Source organism: Thermobia domestica, chromosome 14 (genome assembly GCF_964235325.1).
Source record: "Thermobia domestica chromosome 14, izTheDome1.hap1.1, whole genome shotgun sequence".
Classification (NCBI taxonomy): Eukaryota; Metazoa; Arthropoda; class Insecta; order Zygentoma; family Lepismatidae; genus Thermobia; species Thermobia domestica.
In genome coordinates this window covers 180,464,557-180,486,305 of record NC_137467.1, presented here as the reverse complement: position 1 = coordinate 180,486,305, position 21,749 = coordinate 180,464,557, and the positions used below count along the sequence as shown (strand labels likewise).

Here is a 21,749-nt window from a genome sequence, read left to right as displayed (position 1 = left end):
CCACTGATATTGCAGTATATGAGTTGACAATGCAAACCACCATAAGCTATCCAATCCATTTAAAAATAAAATAAGAACACTTCGAAAATCTAACTTCCATATTCATCATCGATTGTCTACTAATATACTAGTATAAAACACGAAAGTCTTACGTCAGTGATGTTCTTGTCCTCCCCGCCAAGCGAAGTCCGAAATGAGACCCCTGTATATGACTTGAATTCAGAGCCGTCATTTAGGGCAGTGGTTCTCAAATTTTCCGATAACGCGGATCCCCTGTTCATTCGTTAAGTGATCTGCGGACCCCCTGTTTATCCGGGAAGTGATCTGCGGACCTCCTTGCAATGCTATCTGAAATTTCACAAGGTATTAAAAATATACTGATTAGAAATACCATTAACAAGTAAAGGATCAAGAAAAATAATGCAATAAGTAATTTATACTACATGATTGTTTCCTAGTGAACGAAATTTTATTTGAAAATACAATGGGACTTATGTAGAGTCGTTCTGACGAGTGATTAGTACCATACTAAAGAGTTCGACTAACATATGCTTCCTGCAGTAGTCAGCCCTTTAGTATGACGCTAACGATACGTCAAAACTACTCTGCATAAGGCAGAGTAACTTTCAAGACAGAAAATCCTGAAAAAAAAATTAAATCCACTTGATAAACATGTTAAATGTGGGGTCACTAATGTGAGGAATGAAATTCTTTGTGTTTTTCCTATAATTGCATTGAAATCAGGAATACTTTTTGTCACATTAAGACGATTTCTCTTTTAGGTTTTAATACTGCTAAGAGCAGAAAAGGTCTGCTCACATAAGTAAGTGGTAAGGAAAGGCATCAAATGTTGGAGAGCCTTTTCAGACAACTCTTCATACTCACATAGCACACGGAAACCAATTTGAGTCAAGAAATACTGCCAGTGGCGGAGCTAGGAACATATTTTAGAAGGGATTTCTCATCGTTTCTATAGAAATCCTAGAATTGAGGGGAGAAGGCTTGATGTTTATAAGCACAGAAATGACTAACATTTACTACTTCTTCTTAAAAAAAAAAAAAAAAAGAAAAAAGAAATCTGGAATTGGTGGAAGCTTTCCACCACTTGAAAAGCATGAAATTCTGAGGCGGCGCACAGTGGTCGGAAACTTCAAAAAAAAAAAAAAAAAAAAAAAAAACGGATAAAAATACATAGTTTATTCCAAAAGTATTGAAGTTGATGGACGTCTCTCTGTCTTTCTATACGTAATTGTCCTTTCTAAATCGATTGCAAGTACTGCGAGAGTGATTCAAAGAACCCCTGTTGCAATACATGCAGTTATATATACAGGGTGGTCCAAAAGTGTGGAAACCCCTTCTATAAATGTCAAATACTGCAAAATATAATCAAAGAAACAATATAAGGGAGTAATAAAAGCGAGGAGAAATTTGAGAGGACACAGAACAATGAAATCCACCATCGTAAATCCTACATACAGTTTATAAATTGAAAACATAACACGTTGACGCCTTATATGAATTGGACATCGCTAGCCAGTACGAAGTTATGACAGGTGTTAATATCTATCCAAGAAGCAGTTACAGGTTCCCTCTCCCTCTCCCACTAGTTGTGTGTGCAGCTAATTAAAAGACTGTAAAACAAATCGGCCTTAGGATACAAAATTAAAGTTCGCGGTTTTGCACTCGAGCCATCTTTGAAGAAACACTCATCCTTACTGGAATGTAATTTAGTTCAGGATTATGCTGTTTCGGTAAGATTAAAAGATTCAGTATAGAATGTTCTTATATACTACTGCACTGACGTGTATTATTTACAGCAATTCCACATGACTGATAGTTTATCACTGCAATATGTATGAAGCTTTCACTACAACTTTGATTCAGTGACCAAGGGTAATCCAAATTAAGTACAAGACAATATGCCTTTTCCCTTTGTAAGGCTCAGATAGCTGATCTCAATTGCAACCACAACTACTAAAATACTAAAAGTACAAAGGTTGAGCATTGAAAGTAGCTGCAGCCAAGTACAGCTGAAGGACCCAGCTCCATCTAACTGGAAATGCGTAATGAGTAATGTTGTGGTTGCAATTAACGAATGAACAGGGGATCCGCGTTATCGGAAAATTTGAGAACCACTGCCCTAAATGACGGCCCTGAATTCAAGTCATATACAGGGGCGTCATTTCGGACTTCGCTTGGCGGGGAGGACAAGAACATCACTGACGTAAGACTTTCGTGTTTTGTACTAGTATATTAGTAGACAATCGATGATGAATATGGAAGTTAGATTTTCGAAGTGTTCTTATTTTATTTTTAAATGGATTGGATAGCTTATGGTAGTTTGCATTGTCAACTCACATACTGCAATATTACAGCTAAAACAAGTTAAAAATTATTATGAAAGCTAGGACTTAAATCCATTGCTTTTCAAAAATAACAAAGTTATATAAAAATGAAGTATTATCAAACACGAATTGTAAAACTTTTTTTTTAAAGGAGAAGAGAGAAATGGCTTCTTATAAGGATGATGGTTTTCAAAAACTTTATTACTTCTCCAGCCTCTCAGAGGGTTACGCCCTCTCTTTGGCATGCGGTTCTCTAAACAAAAATACAATTTGGAAAATAATTTGTTGGGCTAAGGGAAGTTTGGGTAATGTCATCGGTTGAGAAAAGAGGTTATATCATCATTTTATTTTCCATAATTTATGTTAATTAAACATACCTTTATTATAAAGTACACAAGAACAGGCTGTGAAATGGAGGTGCGAAAAGTGAAATATAAAGAATTTTAAATATAAGATAAGAAAAGGATAAACACTGTATTATAAGATAAAGAATGAAATATAAATTGATAAATAAGTGCAAATGTGCGATAAGACAGAACTGTGCGATAATTGTGGCGGTGAGCAAAACAAAAGATAATGATGATGTAATATGAGATGAAGTGCCATCACATCACAAACACAAAGAAGTTAGTAAGACAGATGTAGGTTAAATCTTCTGTCCCGGGGCGACTCGGGACTAATGAACATAGGGGGAAGCCCTAGTTAGTTGTGAGGATGTCTGTGCTAAGATGGAAAAACATGAGGAATATGAGCATGAATGATATAAATGGCATTGATGTCGCGTTCTGCTACTGTGAGGTTTGCATGGCGGACATATAATGAAATTAGTATATTCAAAGGGATATGCTTGTAACGATATGCGGCATCAGTGAGAGCATCCGTTCGAAGAATATTAAAGAAAAGTGGATGACCCGTTTCTATGCGAGATGTAATGTACCGATTACGAAGTTGTGCAATATGATCTGTGATCTTTGGAAAGTTGATGTATTGATACGTGAGCCACGTAGGATACGGAAGTTTAAGTCGGTGGGCTAGACGAATAGCGTGACGCTCCAATATACAAAGTTTTTCGTAGAAGGAAACAGATGCATTGCACCAGGCAGTATGTCCAAAGGTTGAGAATAGGACGGAGAAACATCTTGTAAGTATGGAGTAGAACATCGGGTTTGAGGCCCCACGTAGTGCCCGTGAGACGACGTAGAAGATTTAAACGAGTAGTCGCCTTAGTTTTGAGTTTTTGCAGGTGTGCACTCCAAGTTAGTTTGGAATCAAAAACAACGCCCAAGTACGTAGCAGTGCTGGTAGTGCGTATTTGGTATCCATCAACTGTTGTTCGTAGCAGTTTCGGGTTACGGTAGACTCTGGAACGTCTATGAGGTGGTATGAAAACCAGTGCTTGCGTTTTGTCGTTGTTAATGGTTAAATGCCATTTCTTGCACCAATTGATGAAATTATCCAGAGTTGCCTGTAGTACAGCGCTGATTTGATGGATAGTGTTACCAAGTGCAAGAAAAGCTGTGTCGTCTGCATATTGGAAAGTAAATACATTACGTGGTACTGTTGGAATGTCAGAAGCATAAAGAATATACAATAATGGACTTAGAGCCGACCCTGTGGAACTCCAGTAAGCGGAAATATTGGCCAGGAGAGTGCTTTGCCAACTGTGACATATGCAATGCGATTTGTAATGAACGAGTAAATAAGCCTGAGATAGCATGTGGGAAGTTTGAATGACTGTAGTTTTGTAATAAGACCATAGTGCCATACCTTATCGAAAGCCTTTTCCAAATCCATAAGAATGAGGCATGATGGAAACCCTTTGTTAAACTGATTTGTAATTATGGTGCTGAGACGAAGAAGCTGGTCATTTATGGAGAAACGAGGCCGAAAACCTGCTTGGTGGATAGGCAGTAGAATAGTAGATTCAAGATACTTATGAAGTCGAGAGACAAGAATTTTTTCCAGAATCTTGCTGAATACTGATGTGAGTTGGATTGGTCTGTAAGAGCAAACAGAATGGGCAGGCTTATTTGGTTTTGGAAACATACAAATTTTAGAGACTTTCCACTCAGAAGGATAGAATCCAGTTTGAAGTATGAAATTATATATTGTTGTCAGTATCAGGAGAAATGAGTATGGTGCTTCTTTGATGTGTCTATAAGAGATGTTGTCAATCCCAGGTGCTGTGTTCCTTTTCCGTTTTAGAGCCAATTGGATTTCGTTGGTAGTAATAGGTGCAGTGAGTGGGTGTTCCGGGTCAATTACATGTTCTGTGGAAGGTTGTAGTGCAGGAATACAAGACAGATCTTTCCGTTCAGAACGTTTAGAGGTAGCTGTTGGCGTAAAAACGGTCTGTAGTTGTGTAGCAAAGACGTTGGCTTTTTCTTCGTCAGAAAACAGAGGAATGTCATCTGCAACTAACGGGTAGGTTATCGTGGTAGTCTTGCCAGTAAGTTGATGAAATCGCTTCCAGTAGCGAGAAGGGTGTGCTTCCTCGGATAAAGTGTTACAGGTCTTGATCCAATTACGGCGTTTATAAGCGACAAGATAGTTATGAACAGCTCTTTGCCATTGGCGATGTTGATGAAGACATGCTTCATTCCCGGTTCGATAATATTCTCGAAGATGCTGTCGGGCTTTCTGGATGAGCGTAAGATATGTCGGTTGTAAAGCCGGTTTGTGGGAATGCACTTGTTGCATCGGGATATTCTGATGGGCACTGGTTTGAATAGCCGTAGTAATAGCTGTAAGACAGGTAGTAAGTTCGGTTTCAGTATTTGGAGGCGTAATGCTAGAAAGTGAATGTTCCAGGTCTTCCCGAAAATGAGCCCAGTTCGCCTTATCATACCTCGGAACCCTACGAGGTTTAAGTATAGGACGTGGGGGTTTTCCTCGAGTTAATGTTAATTTAACTGGATGGTGATCACTTCCGATGGAATCTAGAACTGCAAGCTGACAGTCATTAAGAAGATTGATAGAGGTGATGACGACATCTGGTGTAGTCTGGCTGATAGGTCTGGTATGTGCAGGAAGAACATGAAGATAAAGCTGAAGATTATTAGTTATGTACTCGTGAAACTCTGTTTTTTCGCGATCAGTACGACTATGAATATTAATATCCGCCATGATTAGAATATTCCGATGGTTAGTGGCTATGTAACGGAAATATTCTAATGGTATAGGTTGTCGTGGTCGAATGTATATCGTACTGAAATTGATTATGATCGATGGAAAGTATAAAGTGACTAACAGGTATTCCGGGAGATGCCCTAAAGCTTGCGGAGTATATGTCCGAACTGGATATTTTGGAAAATATCCGATTGCAACTCCCCCTTGGGCACGAGCAGCTTGATCTTGAAAGTCGCAGCGTTGTAATTGATATCCAGGAATACGAGCACATACATTCGGCTTCAAGGCGGTTTCATTAAGAGCAAAAGCACTAATATGCTCCTCTAATAACAGAGTTTCAAGTAATAGTTTATGTTGCTTAAAGGATCGAATATTGACAAATAAAAAACTAATCCACATTATGAAGAAGACGGTGTATAAGGTTTTAAACCGTTGTTTCCAGCGATCCAATATGAAAATGAACATAATTATTAGAATAAGTGGCATGAAGATTAATGTTAAAAAGCGATTTGGCTGCAGAAATGATATGTTGTATGACATGAGCTCGCTGAAACGGAAATATGTTTTGCAACACTAGACTAACATAGCGTATGAGTTCTTCAACTGTGAGCGAGGGTAATACTGATTGAGTAGGTGGTGTAGTTTTGTCTGCTGTTTTTAATGGAACAGTAAGTTCTGGATGCTCAGGCGTAGGTGCTGGTTTAGCCTTACACCGATAGCTATATGTGGGGTGAAGCCCACTGGCACATGTATTGCATTTAGGTGGTCCTTTTAAGTTGGGGCAAGTTTTGGTTTCATCAAGGCCGGAGCAGTAACCACATTTAGGTTGATTACGACAATTGCCTGTAGTGTGGTCGTTGTACAGCTGACACTTTTCGCACCGGATTGGTAGCGGACCCTGAGTTTTAGATGGTTCGACGCGATGAATTTTCTTATAGATAGGTGCTCCAAATCTGAGAAGATAGTCGATAGTATCTTGCCGCTGCGATAGAACTCTTACCATATATGTAGGATCAATATTATTGCGAATGCGAATACATTTGTCCACTGAAATGCCTTCTTGTGCTAATTCCTCTTGAATTTCGGCGTCAGTTAGATCAGGAGAGACACCCCTTATGACTACCGACAGGAACGGAGGTTTTCTAGGAGGTGGCTGTTGTTTCGGTCGCTTGTCCGTGAGTTTAGTGAGTTTCGCGTTCTTACCAAAAATTTCATAAGAAGCTTTATTACGGATTGTAATTCCAAAATTTGGATCATTCGATTTTAAGATGTAGCCATTTTTGGTTCTAACAATTTGTACTAGGGTATCTCGAACCCGAGGAACATACTTAGCAATTTGTAGAAATATCATTTTAGGGTTTGTGTACTTTGTGTCATAATCAGTAAGTATGAAATGGAAAAGAGAAGCGTGATTTGATGAAACTGCAGAAGATACACCAGAATTTTGTCGTTCAACCTCGATATCCATGGATGTTATTGGTGAGCGAGACCGGATGCGTTTCGCGGATTGTGTAGATTCGCTTGATGGATGCCTATCTCTAGATGCACTGATCGGTTCATGGCCCCAATAAAAATGCCGAGTGCGAGTGGCTGGTTGTGCTACTGAAGTGCTGGGAATTGAAGGAGATAAAGATGGTAAGCCACAATGTCTGCCAAGATTCGTCTGTCCAGTGGTGTTGCCTGAGTCCGCCATCGTAGGTACGTAGTCTAGGGCCGAAGCCCAAATGAAGATGAAGATGAAAGAAAGAATGATAAGATGAGGTTCAAAAAGCAAGCTGCCCTCCGAAAGTGAAGAAGTATGTGTGCTTTGCTCACAAATGCGTATTGCAACACTTGATCCTCGCTCGCACATTAACTCACATAAGAGACGTTAGGCCTCTTCATTCAGTATGTCGATGTAAAAAACCCTAGGACGAAATTTGAGTGCCTAAATGTAATGTAATTACTGTGTACATACGTAATATATATCGTAAATCAGCGAACATATGAATGTTCAGTAACCATAGACTTAATGTTTTCCGTCTGCATTAATATTTGAAATTAGAATGTGGCAATCTTTTAAATCTCTACTGCAATCCTATGCAAGTTTCATGTAATATTTTCATACCAGACCATTCTGACATCTATTGACGTCTCCGAACAACTATATTCAATTAGATTAGGCCTACACTATGTAACAAAATATAACTTTTGTTTTGTCTCTGACAGTGAGATATATTATTTTCGAATTTAGTGTGGCCGAATATGATGGAAGCTGGTTTTAATATACTTCAGACTTCGGCTTTGTAGTAAATACATTGGCTTATTGTCTTTTTAACTCCTTTAAATTTCTGCATTTCACGCGTATTTTAGTTAAGTAGATAGACTTTCTGAAACACATGAAAAACCTTGGGGGCAGGAATGGAAAATTGACCTATTAGCCTTCTCCTCCTACTACAAAGTAGTGAAACAAATATTTTCTCCGAAATCTGGTGTTGCCAAGAAATTCTAGTTAGCTGACAATTCTCGACCAGAGGAATGCGTATTCCTCTCTGTCACTTGAGAAGGGTTTTTGGCGAAAAAGAAAAAAAGTAGCGTAGAAACTCCGAATGGTTTGTGTTGTTTTGTTATTTGACACCTTGAGTGGAAAAATCTTCCTTCTTCCTTTGGAGAGGAACAAAATTCGAACTGGACGGCAGCTCTCGGCGAAAATAGGAGGTGAGCAAATGCTGATCATCTCCGTCACATGAATAAGGAATGGAATGTCTCAAATGTTTTGGCAAAGAAAAAAGTAGTTTGGAAACTCTGAGTGCTGGATGTTGCTTTGTTATTTTTCACTTTCAACCTATTTTCAACAGAATATTTCTTTTTCCATTGAGAAGGAATGATCTATATATGCAGAGAAGTTAGTGTTTGTTTATTTCCCCCTTCTCTATATAGGAAGAAAGAACCCACATGTGTAAGCCATTAATCAGAGTGTAATGGGGACCAAAGGTATGGCAACGTCGTTGAACATAAGTTAAGTTACAATGTCACTAGTAAGAGGATATGATTGTTCGGACAGTTCCGATTACCACCCACTAAGGTTTTTAAGATTCTGCCAGTTCTATACTACCCCAGCACTATTATTCCAATAATCATGGTTCATACGTAGTAAAGAGTAAATTCCCGGGAAGATATTTTTCGGGAATGTTCCCGGGAAGATTCCCAAAATGGGAATTTTCCATGAATTTATGTACAATCATAAAAAAACTATATTAAGATTTTGAAGTTAAATTCGTTTTCTATCACAGTATATTATTACACTTGTCTCCAGGGGATTCTTTAAAATGTATATTCTGAACGGTACTATGTTGCTTTATTAATATTTTATTATGTTTAGATAATACGCATAAATGTATATTTACTTACAATATGCTCTATGAAAGTAAATATGTGGAAAAAATGGATAGTAAATCCACATGTTTTTACACCGCTAAACAGTTTAAATATATAAGTAAGTGGATTTTCTATACTTGACTCCACTACTAATATTATAAACATATTAAATTTTTAAATGTTATGAAGAAATTAGATTGGGTAACTGCCGTAAGATACATGTCTCAGCAATTTATCAACGTTTGCACATACGCATTTATGTTCACAAAATTTGCAAGATACTGATTTATCTTTATATTTCAGCACGTAACATTGCCATACACGACCTTTCTTCCTACCTATTTCTCGAAATTTCATGCATTAATTCACATGTAGGATAAGTCCGAGTACGTTTTCAGAAATTCGAGTCAGAGAGAGGTGACAGACCGACGTCTATTACTAACAGTAGTTCAGGGTTTATTAGTAGTACTTCATGTCCATTTCTACATAATTCTACATTACCTTACAAAATGGTTACTTTTCATCATTTGTAAATTACCGTAGTACTTTGCTAATTTTGGCTATTGTTTAGCATTGGGGGGCCAGCTTTTGCACCTACTTTTTTGCGATGTTCTATTCTGATGCGGTTGTTTTATGGTTTCATACGTTAAATTACGTTAACAACATTAAATTCAGACAGCACTGCAGAGCGAGCGTTAGCGAGTGAAGACGGGTTAGAGCCCCTCACGGCTCGTTGTTTTCTATCTTCCTTACCAAAAATTCACTTTCTTTTCTTACATAAATCACTTCCATTTATCTATACGGTTTGTACATATCCCCTACAGCCCTAAAGAAAATTGTGTTCGATAGTTTCTTGACTAGCTACTTGAACAGTACTATCAACTCATTTGTTCCGTAAATCATCCTTCTTTTTGCTAGTTTTGGCCCTCCAATATTAGTATTATTGTTACAATTACCTTACTTTTTAGTGCAAATGGAAATGGAACTTAAAATATCATATTATTAGTTACCTATATAAAGTACAGTCAAAGAATTTTTAAGCTTTTAACCTCCATATTATTTAAAACCTAGAAGAAAATCATAATATATTAAAATAAAGTAATTTGTCATATTGTTCTGATAATTTGGAAGATAAAGTAGAGAAATGGAAATAAATTCCTTCCTGGGAATTTATAGGCCAGGGAAAAAACGGGAATATTCCCATTTTTTAAAATTCCTTCCCAGCGGGAATATTCTCACTGCCCATCACTATTCATACGTCTTTCTCTCTAGAATAAAACAGGCTTTCAAATAGTACCAAGTAGCTGTACACTTAAATGATGTGTCCTAAAAGGTAAATTTCGGGATTTTTGGAAAACTTCCCTACAATTATCAGATCTCGAATCCTTCGGGAGTGACCCCTTACATGTGTATTGTATAGGTGTTTTTCAAAGAGATTGAATTATTTAAACTTCATTTTCTGTAAGAACTGCTGTTACTGAGAGTGGCTTACACGAAAATCGTTGTTTATTACGTTGCAATAAATGTTTGAATTGAAAATATTTTCGTAGTTTGAACACAACCACTTTGGAAATTGTGCGCATTTTCTACACTGACATTTATGTGGTACGTCACTCTCACGAACCAAGGACCAGATGTAGTCCCCAGTCATGTTTTCATTGTACTGTTCCTGATACCGGCGTTCGAAGTTTAAAATGTCCTAGTGGTAGCGCAGGATTTACGAAACATCCGTCTGTTATTGAAACTTAGAGTTTCGGAGTCTACCGTAGATTCAAAATTGACGCCGAGTTCACTTATAGTAACAAAGGACACCGTAAGATGGAGTTATTTTGTAGCATCAGTGGTTATTTTGCACCAAACGTGAAAAGGGTTGCAAAGTTCCTTATTGCTAAAACCATGAACTATAAAGCGAAAACTTCAAGTCTCGCTGTTTAATGGAACATCTAGCTGTATTTTCGCCATAATGTTGGCGGTTGACGTCGGTTCTAGTTACTCAGAGTTTTTTTTTATTATTATTGTAGAGGTATAGAAAGTAGTTGCTGTCAAGCTCGGAAATATTTGAAACACATCACCTACAAGAAACTCTGTCAAGGCAAGTCGGTTTCCTAGATTACTACTTTGTATAATGGGGCTTTAAAGGAATAGTTGAAATTGAAGTTTGAAGCTTTTTAAAGATATAGAAGAAGAAATCTGGGAAAAGACGGTTTCAGCCTCAAATCGGGGTTACTTTGCACCGGTCCAAAGTAAGCGTTTAGATAGGAAATCATTATTACCGGTTCCTGATTCCTGCAATACTCAAAGCATTGATGCTAGCAATTGTACCACATAAGGAAACAAACTTGAAATCAGACGTCAAGAAATGCGAAATATGACCAAGAATTTTTTATAAAATCTTGAAGAGTTTGAACGGAACGAGCAAGGAAAGCAGGCATGCAAATGCAATGCAATGAAAGTGTGGCATCAGTAGTAGAGAATATTTTTAAAGAATTGAAACGGAAGAAGATAATATCACGGCAAAAAGGCCCCGACCAAGAGAAGAAAAGGAAATGAATTTGCCTTCTGGAAAGAACATTGTATTCACAGATCTTGCCACTGGCCAATGCCAATGCTGGTACACCCAGGATTATTAGTACCAATTCAGAATCCGGTAACGATGATGCAGTATTCCTTGTGATTCCTCACTCGTAGGAATAAAGATCATTGGCCATGTCTTCCCACTGGCGAAAATGACAGGGATGTGAATCGTAAACTGAATACTGTGGACATGAACCACCACAGGAATGGGATAGTGTGCAACGGAAGTGGTTGAATATGTTATTTTCAGATATGAGAATTAGCTTTCCTCTGAAACAATTCTTGCAGTTACACAAGATGGAGCACTTGTTCAAGTAATGCAAAGGGTAAATGATATTGGAAGTGGCCATCTATATTCGATGAATTGGAGTATAGTTGAGACGATATTCTTGGACATACACTGAGAAGAAAAATTGTAGGTGGCGTACTTAAAAAGATAGTTTATATGCGTAATTCCTGTAGTTTTTGGACTTAACTAACAGGAAGCGTATAAGGGCCATTCCACGCGAAAGTGAGCCTGAACCCAAATTTTCGAAAACTGTCAAAACCAATGTATTTTTACGTATATATGAAGTAAATAGAACGAAATTTACTTTTTCACAAAGAAAAACTTATTTATACTTAGAATTCACGTAAAATTTTAAGTCTGAGTTGTGAATTTGGAACATGTCAGCTGCGAGGAATATTTTTATTCTTATTATCGGCAATATTTTACGGTATATTGTGCATGTTTGGCTGAAGTAACTTCTAGCTATCCAAGATGCTTCTTTTTGCTACAAGCTGCAGTTGAAATAGTGTTTACAGGATAAAAATTGTTTATAATATCATTAAAGATATAAACGTCAACTTGAGTGTCCCGCCCGTGACAGAAAACTACCAAAAGTTATTGTACTGAATTACTAAATTTGTGAATGTGGTTCGTACTTAGTAGAAGTAACAATTTTCACGTGTACTTCACATTTACCAAATTTTGGACTAATGCTAACAATATATTTCGATTTATTTCAATTTGAAAACTTGTCCTGCCCGTGACAGTGGGCATGCCACTGGTGGGATAGTTTGTGTATATTGGTTATTCATGATAGAAAATGATTCCATGTGTACTAAAATAAAGTTTTCTAAGCATGAACATTATTTACTTAAATAGAGGATTATGTATTACTGTCAGTATGATGTTTTAACTTAAAACAAGTGTCATATAAATCATTAGCGTCACCTTTCTGTTCGTTTCAAGGGAGCAGTAGATGGGATTGGAGCACGTTCAAAACGGCCAGTATGGAACTTTGTGAAACAAAAGAAAGTAATTGTAGAATGTGCTGCTGATTTCGTAGCAGCTTTAAACTCTTCGTTTCAATATATATCTGTTTTACTACTATCATCAGCAGAAATTGAAAAAAAAAAAAGATGTTTTGAATAAAAGACGGGAAAATGCTCTTGTCAATTGAATGTCCCCAATCAAAACAATTTTTCCTGCAATTTGACAGCGAAAATTTGGTAGTTCGTCGAACTTTTAAATTAGAGCTTCATCCGTATAAAATCTTTAAATTTCTAACAGACTTATATTCAGATTCTGAAAATGATGATTCCGAAAGCCACGAAGCTATCCTGAGCGACGACTTAGGTTTGCATGTTAACAAGGCTTGTGTTAGACCAGTTGTTAAAGATATAACACGAGAAACATTTTTGTTGATGGAATTTTTCTCTAGTGGACAGAAAAAGAAAACATAGACATGCAACTATCGCACAAAGCACAGTGGAAGAGGACGAAGAAGTCAAGGAAATTCGTATGAAAACCGTAAGCGATTGCGGTAAAATTTTCAAGACTGTTGAAGATGTCTTACGTGCATTTCGATCAAATAATACCTTTGATACCAGCAGTGCTGTGCCCGGGGAGGGGGGAAGGAGGGGCGAGCGTGATTACGGCCCCGTGCGTCAAAGTAAGGGGGCGCAATATATATATATATATATATATATATATATATATATATATATATATATATATATATATATATATATATATATATATATATATATATATATATATAATGGAAGGAAAACTATTAAAAAGTGCTCAAAATCAAGGAAAAGCAGGGTATATTTTTAAAAATTTTCTTACGCGTCGCGCTAACCATGGTGACGCTTTGCGGCTGGTCTGTCGACCTCACTCATATTTACGGGGGCGCTGTCGCGACGCGTCGTATACTCACACCCCGGGCGTTGATTTTCCAGGGCACGGGCACTGGATACCAGCACCTATTTTATATACTGTTAGACAGTGTTTTGTACGAATTTCCCTACAAGGTGGATGTAAATGGGCAAATAAAACCATTTCCTAAAGTGTAGGTGGTGAGAAATAAGTGTACGGCATATTATTATTTTTAAGTGATAAAAGCGAGCCTCAAGTAAAGTAAATATAATTATTTGTGTAAAATGCTATAACAGAACAGCAGAAATTAACTTATTTTCGATTTTATTTCATTTTTGAAATCATTCTTATTGAGATGTTGTGTGTTGATTCACACGGTGTCCTGCCCGTGACAACCATGTGTCCTGCCCGTGACACAGTAAAGTTTAGTTTATTCATTAAATAAATATTTGGCAAATTTCTATTTTGTGAAGTTTGTTAAAAAATTTCATCATTTATACATTTCCGTTTGAATAAAAACATTTTGCGCTAAAAATTCACAGAGTTTTGTAACATTCACTTGGTGTGTCGAAAGTCACTTCTCTTTTTTGTCCCCACCCGTGACAGACGTTTAGGAATTAATATTTTCTACTCTAAACAGAAAAAAATACTGAAAACATCAGCTACATATACTCCTAAGTCTGTACTGCTCATATATCATACAATTAGCAGTATTTATGTTGTACTTTTAGAAATATACAACTTTAAAGCATCAAAAATGTAGTGTAAATGTCCTGCCCGTGACGATGGAATGGCCCATAACTGAAAACGCATGTTTTATAATACTTTCTGTATGTGTTCTATCTGTATGTACTTTCCATATGAAACAATATATTCGGTCAGGATCTCACATACAAATGAACGTATATAACATATAGCTGTCGAAGGTAACATAAATATATGCATGTGATATACCGAAAACTGTTAGATGTCAGACATCCTGCAACGGCATGGTGTAACATCTAAGGGCAGTGCCTATGTAGCATACGGATAACGTATGCTCCGTACTGATTTCTATAGTAAGCAAGAGGATACCGTATATTTGTAGAATATACCGCTGTCCGGAGAACGGATTTTTCTCTGTGTATACAGCAACCAAGGCAAATCACTTAACGGGGATTTTTCTATTCCTCAGTTGGCATTTTTGTGGGACATGTGGTGAGCCATCAGAACGTGGTTCCTGTGCCGGTACCAGAAGGCCTGCGGCCTCCCACTTCGAGGATGGTCCAGGACGCTTCCTGTCTCCAAGAACTTAGCATGCCACTTTCGGATTGCACTCTCAGTCGATGCCGGCTTTTTGAACTCTTTGGTGAACTTTCGACACACCAGAATTGGTGATTTTAGCTCTGCGTACCACAGAACACATTGCGCTTTCTCTTTCACCGACGCCATCTTTGATACGGTAAAAAATAGTCTTCTCAGAGGAGTTTTTCATTTATTTATTTCTTTAAAAGACACACACACCAATACAGCTTACAACTTACTTTTAACAGTCAACATTGAAACAACAATGAAAACAACAATGGATGGAATTTTTTTAAGAAACTGACCCTTGCCCTCCCTCTCCCTCTCTCAACGTGTTCAGAGTTGCCGCTTATCTAACAGTGTTGCCAACTAAAAATTTAATCCTTCCGCTACCGTTTGCACTTTATTTGATTTCATTATGAACATTTTTATGAAAATTATAAGCAAATTAAATCCGTCCAGACTTTAAGAAAACCCTGTATATATAAACGAAGCCTTTGTGAGTGAAGCCTCCCTCAAACTATCTTCTGGATCCGCCACTGTTCATAAATTATTTTCCAACAAGAAATTCATTCCAGCATCTACCTAAATTTAGAATCCACGAGGTTCCAGTAGTAATAATTTCCTATCTAAGAGGTATTTTTGACCTGTGCAAAGTAACTCCGATTAGAGGCTGAAACCGCCTTCTTCCAGTTTTACCTATTTTGTGACTTTAAAACGTTTCACATTTCAATTTCAACTATTGCATCAAAGTCCCATTATAGACAATAGTATTCTGTGAAACTGACTTAACATTGACCGAAATTCTTGTATAACTTTCAAATTTTGTCGGCCTTTACAGTGACTGCTTTCCATACCTCTAAAACAACGAATCCTCCCGGTAATTAGAACTGATGTTAACCACCAACATTATAGCCAAAATACAGCTAAATGTTCTATCTTACGGTGGCAGTTGAAACTTCCTCTTTACTGTTCATAGTTTTGTCGACAGAGGACTGTGAAACTCTTTTTATATTTTGTGCAAAGGAACCCCTGATGTGCAAAGTACTGATGTCTTACTGTATGTTATGAGGTACTAAGACAGGTGCTGAAATCCAGTGGCGGATGCTGATTGTTCACCGTTTCCAAGATAGAGGGCACTGAACACGTGAAAAATGCTCCAAACATGCATATATTAAAATATTTGTAGTTACAGTTTGCTGAATGCGAAGAACATGAAACTTTGTCACAGTACACATAGTAATACAAGGGAACACACAAAGAGGTAAGAAACCAATATCTCCAATGTTGCCACCACAATGGCTGATCGAAAATAAAGGTTATTAACACAAAAGTGAACCATGTTAGGTCATCTTTGTGGAGTAGAAGAGAAAAGAACCACTAACCTTTATTTTGTGACTGATAACCTTGGACCTTCCTCAGACCATCGGTGTATATTTCAGCTGGTGGTATGTTGCCCCATCCTGTGCATGGATGCTATTCTAACTCAATGTTGTCGGCCATATTTGGGCGGCCTAAAGAAAATTGTTCAGCATATAGGCAAATAACCTACCGCGGTATGTCTCCTTGCACAACGAATTTGATTTGGTAGTTCACAGTATTATCCGAGTTATCAACAAACAACACAGATTATAATTTCGTGACTAAATGCAACGAAAATTAATGTCGTACGAATTATATCTTTGTCCAACTGCGACTGTTGTCCTGCAGTTGTTGCGTGAGTGCAGTACACAGGTCAGTATTGATATTGTGAACCCTGCCTGTGGCAGTGTTTAGTTGCAGTGGTAACAGAGTTGTGAGTGTATGGGATTCAGGAAGGCAGACACAATCAGTGTTGGACACAGAGAATATGGTTGCTGGACCGGAGGAATGCAAGAACTTGATATGGTAATTTGAATGTTCTTCTGAATGCTTGTATATGACACCCAGTCACCATTTGGAATCGTAAATACAGGTCACATATTCACCAACCTTAAGATGTTCTGTGGCCGTTACGCCAGTCGAGGAATGTTTGGATACTTGGACAACTGTGAACTCCCTGCTGTTGGAAACAAGCTGAATCCGTAACTGGTTACTGGCTGCCGGAATGAAACAGTGGTATTGTCGTGTTCTTCACAGCCACAGCGGAAGCATAACTGTTCTGAAGCTGTACCTCTTGTTCGTCTATCTCCATACCAGACATACAAATAAACTGTATTCCACAGATGTTCTCCATGCAAATATCTGAACATCTCCTGAGCTGTCTGAATGGGAACATCCACTCGTTGTAACGATACCTTAGCTACATATCTCTTTACAATCCCACCTGACACCATCACATGGCCCCCTTCCCGTGTGCAGTGGAAAAGAAATGTCATCTACCTCCACGTTGAAGTCTTCCTTATTATGCAGAAGGCTGATGATTGTTTTTTTTTTTTTTTTTATACTGGCCAGCGGTGCCATCTGTGAAGTACACAACTTCCTGTAGATGCTGTTTCAAAAGCTGTAGGCCTTTCTTCTGGAATGTGTACACAGCAGTGGTAGTGTTCCAAGGAATTGCTGATGACACATATATTTTTATGTTCCAGGGGGCCATCAATACCTCGGAAACGTCACAAAGGGATAAACAGTTGCTTGCTTGCCCCAGTGGTAGGCCTAAATCTCGTCATGTAGTATAAATGTGAAGTTCTTCGAAAAGTCGCAAAGTATTATCCATTCATCATCTTTTAACTGTGCTTTCCTCGTTTTCAGATATTGTGTTTGCGCGGATTCTACAAAGCGATTCTGTTTCAAAGCCGTCAGAGTCTGCTGCAGATCCTACAGGAACTCCGCATATGGCTGCACTATTGTCACTAACTGGCAACAATCATTTAACACTCATTGTTTTTACCACATATCAAACAAACCATAATCTGATAGGCCTTCTTTCGGGAGTAGGGAACTGTGTGGACATCCATACAACATGCTTTCCTTTTATATGAGATTGTAAACATTAATTTTGAATGTTAACCACCTATTGGTTTTTTAAGATGAACATATGGGTTGTAATCATAGGCATCTACGGTATATTACATGTACTATTTGATTATGTTTTTCATTATCTGAATATAGCCATATTGTATCTTTGATAACTCGGACAATACTATGAACCATCTACTCATATTCTTTGTACAAGGAGACATACAACGGCGGGTTATTTCTCTACATGCTGAACAGTCTTTCTCAAGGTCCTTTTCCAATATGCAATGTTTCTTTCAGAAACAATGTTCCGGGGGCACTGCTGATACTATTCTATTTATTATTATATTATAGACGTATTATATTTGTCAACTCCGACTAATTTCTAAGTTGTTAATAACTTTGTTTAAGAAAATCACGAAAGCGAAATCTTTAAGCAAACTCTTGCGAGAGTCGTTTTTCCTATACTGATGGGTATCTCTAGTACGGTGTATGGCGAATTTTAAAAGTTCTTACAATAGTATACAATTTTTATCTTCTGCGTTGAATATGATATTTCGTTAAAGTCTCAAGTTCCACATCTAACTTATATTAAAAGTGTGTAACAATTGAAGCGCTTACAGGATAAATTGTACATTTCGACAAAATTGAGGTCAAAATTTTTATGATTGCATTTTTATTGGATAAATACACATATCACATCAGGGATGCAAATAACCACTTCCCGGGGCGAGTGGTTCATCGGTGCGGGCGAGTATTTAATATCATACCGAAGGTAAGTAAATGGTTTCTATTGTAGGGTGTGAGGTAGTAGTTTTTTCGGCCTATGTTTAGCAGAAGGGGTCCAGCTCTTTTCTCTAAAAAATGTTACAATTTTGGTAATTTCTGTTCACATTCGGTTAGTTTAGAGTAGATTAGGTTAGTTTAAGTTAGGGTAGGTTAGTTTAGGCTAAGTTAGGTTAGTTTATCTTATGTTAAATTAGTGTAGAAGTCCCGCATAATTTTCCAAAAAAAGATAGAATTTCGCTTATTTCTACTAATCTTAGGTTAGTTTAGGTTAGTTCAGGTTAGCTTAGGTTAGTTTACGTTAGGTTAGGTTAGATTTGGTTACGTTATGTTACGTCTAAGTACTTGTATCGTTCATTTCTCCTGTAATTTTTTTGTTTTTACGTGCTTCTGGACCCCTTGCACTAAACATACTCCGTTTTTTCTTGGGCTAGTTTTTTTTTTTTTTTTTTCTTATTTGCATCTCTGTATTACATATATGACTTTTCTTGTAGCTATATGCATGAAAATTCTTGCTAAGGCCTCTCACTTTCAAGTGTTCCATTCCCCCCCCTTCCCCCCAAGAAAAGAAATTGTGTAGATATCCCTTTCATCTGCTAACAGTATAAACGGTATTATATATCGAAAAAAAGTTTAGGTGGTATGAATAAAGTTATGATGAGCACATGCACATTCTAATGTCTACACGGCTTGGAGTATAATAAAATAAAACAAAGTACGTCACCTAATACAGAACAACGTGTTAAACATTAAAAAAAAAATCATCAGGTACGTTTAACACTAATTTCAATCATCATTCACAATATGTTCTTAGTACCAATGATACTCGTTGGGAACAAGTTGTAATAGTTTCTTAAAAACTTGCTTTTTCTCCTCCTTCAGCTCTACAACATGCTTATGCGAACAGTGTAGTTTTTCATTGATCAATGGCTTATTCTCATCGCGTTTTTCTTAGTCTGAAAACGGTTCTTTCATAATGATAGGCTCACAAACACATCTGCTGCATTCGTTAACACTGAGCTCAAATATTTTCCTACCAATCATTGAAAAAAGTGGTGCACTTCGAGGTTCCCTCAGAGAACACACCTCCCTCACAATCACTTATCCCACACTTATAATCACTTTAGGTTTTATTTGCTTCTTCCTTTCTACCAAATGAGACTTCATTTGTCATGGGTTTGTTTGATGATTCACCTCTGTCATCTTGTGCACCGTTGAACTTGTTACTTTCCTATTGTTGAACAATAGCACGAGCTAGTTTCAAAATTCCATACTTTCTCTCTATTGTTGTCGAAGAGAGTAAAACAATATTTACGAATGACACCAAGTAAACCAACAACTACCGAAAAGAAAATAAAGCTTAGGTTTTTTAACTTCGGTGACAATCAGAGAACTGAGTTTCAACGAAGATAAAACAAACTAAGTGTTGTTTTTTGTATTGGTTGACTTAGTTTATGTCATCCGTGCATATTATTTCACTCTTCTTTGTTTTTCTGCTTAATTTGTTAGATGTATAGTATTATAAAGGAAACAGTTCTGTTGCTTTTTCACCCACCACCTGCGAACATCGATATGTCACTTGAGACGTACCTGCAAGATCAAAAATAGTTCCCATCAGCATCGACGACCTTCTGTCAACGTTCTGGAAGACCATGGATTCCATCGCGGTAGAACTTCATGGACGTGAAACGAAGAGGGTATCAAGTGCATTTTGCGCTTCTACTAGGGATTTGAACTGGCGTCCTCTAAGGTGATTCTACAAGAAATGGAACAGGTGATATTCGCACGATGCAATGTCCGAGGAGTATGGCGAATGCAATAGTGTTTCCCAACTACAGCGTAGAATGGTGTCCCGGGCCATCCAAGCCACGTAGAGCTTAGCGTTGTCCTGTAACAGGAGGGCTCCTTTGCGATTAAGAAGTGCTGACACCCGAGTTTTGAATTTTTCTTCAACACGGCTCAACTGCTGACAGTACACAGTTGCATTAATACTCTGACCAGTTGATAGCAGTTCCCGGTGCATGATGCCGCGATCCATCCACCAAAAATACAGGAGGTCCTTCTTCTGGTGCAGTGCTGGTTTCGGATGTTTTGGAACCGGTTCATGGGATTCTAACCAATGACGACGGCGCCGTGGAGCTTCGTACAGGACTCACTTCTCATCACATGTAAACACCCTGTCCAGAAATGGCTCCTTCCTTAGACGTGACACCAAGGAAATACAGGTGCCTGCTCGCGTTGACTTCTGGCCCGGAGTCGAATCATGTGGGACCCATCGATTCAACTTGTAGTGCTTCCCAAGTTGATGGAGGTGCTGCCGAATGGTTTCTGCACTCACACTGAATTGTAGTCCCAGTTCCTCACATGTCTGGCCACTGTTCGCCTCAATTGCTGCCTGAAGATCTTCATTTTGTACATGTGTTGGTCTTCCGGCACGTGGTGCGTCTTCGAGTGTTTCGTCACAGCCCTTAAGCTTGTTAAACTACCGCTGCACTGTCCGCATAGTGACGACATCCTCACCAAAGGCCTGACATATCTTCCGGCCGCTGCAGCGCCGTTTGACCCTAGTTTGAACTCGTACAGCAGACACGTCCTTATGACGCTCTGTAGAGGTCCCATGTTCACTCTGTCTTTACGAAACTTCACAGTGTAACCAGGTAATATGTTCGATATAACCACACCACTAACTGACCTTCGACTTATTTCCATTCGCATTCAACTCACGGTGTGAGGGCCAATTGAACACACGACCTCCACAAAAAGCGACAGAACTTTCTTGGTTGCCTTTATAAAATGTTGTTATATTTATCTCAAGTAGATAATGCTTTTTGGATTAAAGTTTTCTCTATTTTTATGAAAAGGCATTGGAGACTCTTTTGAAAAAAAAGAAAAAAACACTTCGTCAATACCATGACGAACTTACCTAGGTTTGCATTGCATTTAAGTGGATAAAGGTACTATGAGCACACATTCGTTACATGACACCTTCCACAAACAAACTTGTTTGTCTGTGTAACATACCTCTTAATCATTTTTCAGTCTCTTTATTCAGATGAGGAATCACTTAAATCGGGTGTTGTACAGCAAGAATAGCATATAACACTCTTACGTACCACCAGCTCTTTTTTTTTTCTTCGAAAAATGTAACATGACTTTATCCTTTAAGGGCCAGTCCTACAATATCCTGATAT

General features: G+C 37.9%; 1 protein-coding gene across 1 annotated transcript; it reads right to left on the bottom strand.

The window, feature by feature from the left end:
* Window positions 1-626: 626 nt before the first annotated feature.
* LOC145670134 (uncharacterized) lies at window positions 627-5,873 on the bottom strand. The gene is made up of 2 exons (XM_081738506.1): window positions 4,611-5,873; window positions 627-641 (listed from the first exon to the last, which is right to left on the bottom strand). The coding sequence occupies exons 1-2, from the start codon at window positions 5,871-5,873 to the stop codon at window positions 627-629; spliced, it is 1,278 nt and encodes a 425-aa protein (XP_081594632.1).
* Between the last annotated feature and the right edge of the window lie 15,876 nt (window positions 5,874-21,749).

What these genes read in the sequence shown, in the direction of transcription:
- LOC145670134 (XM_081738506.1), bottom strand. Translation starts at nt 5,873, where the DNA reads ATGTGGATTAGTTTTTTATTTGTCAATATTCGATCCTTTAAGCAACAT.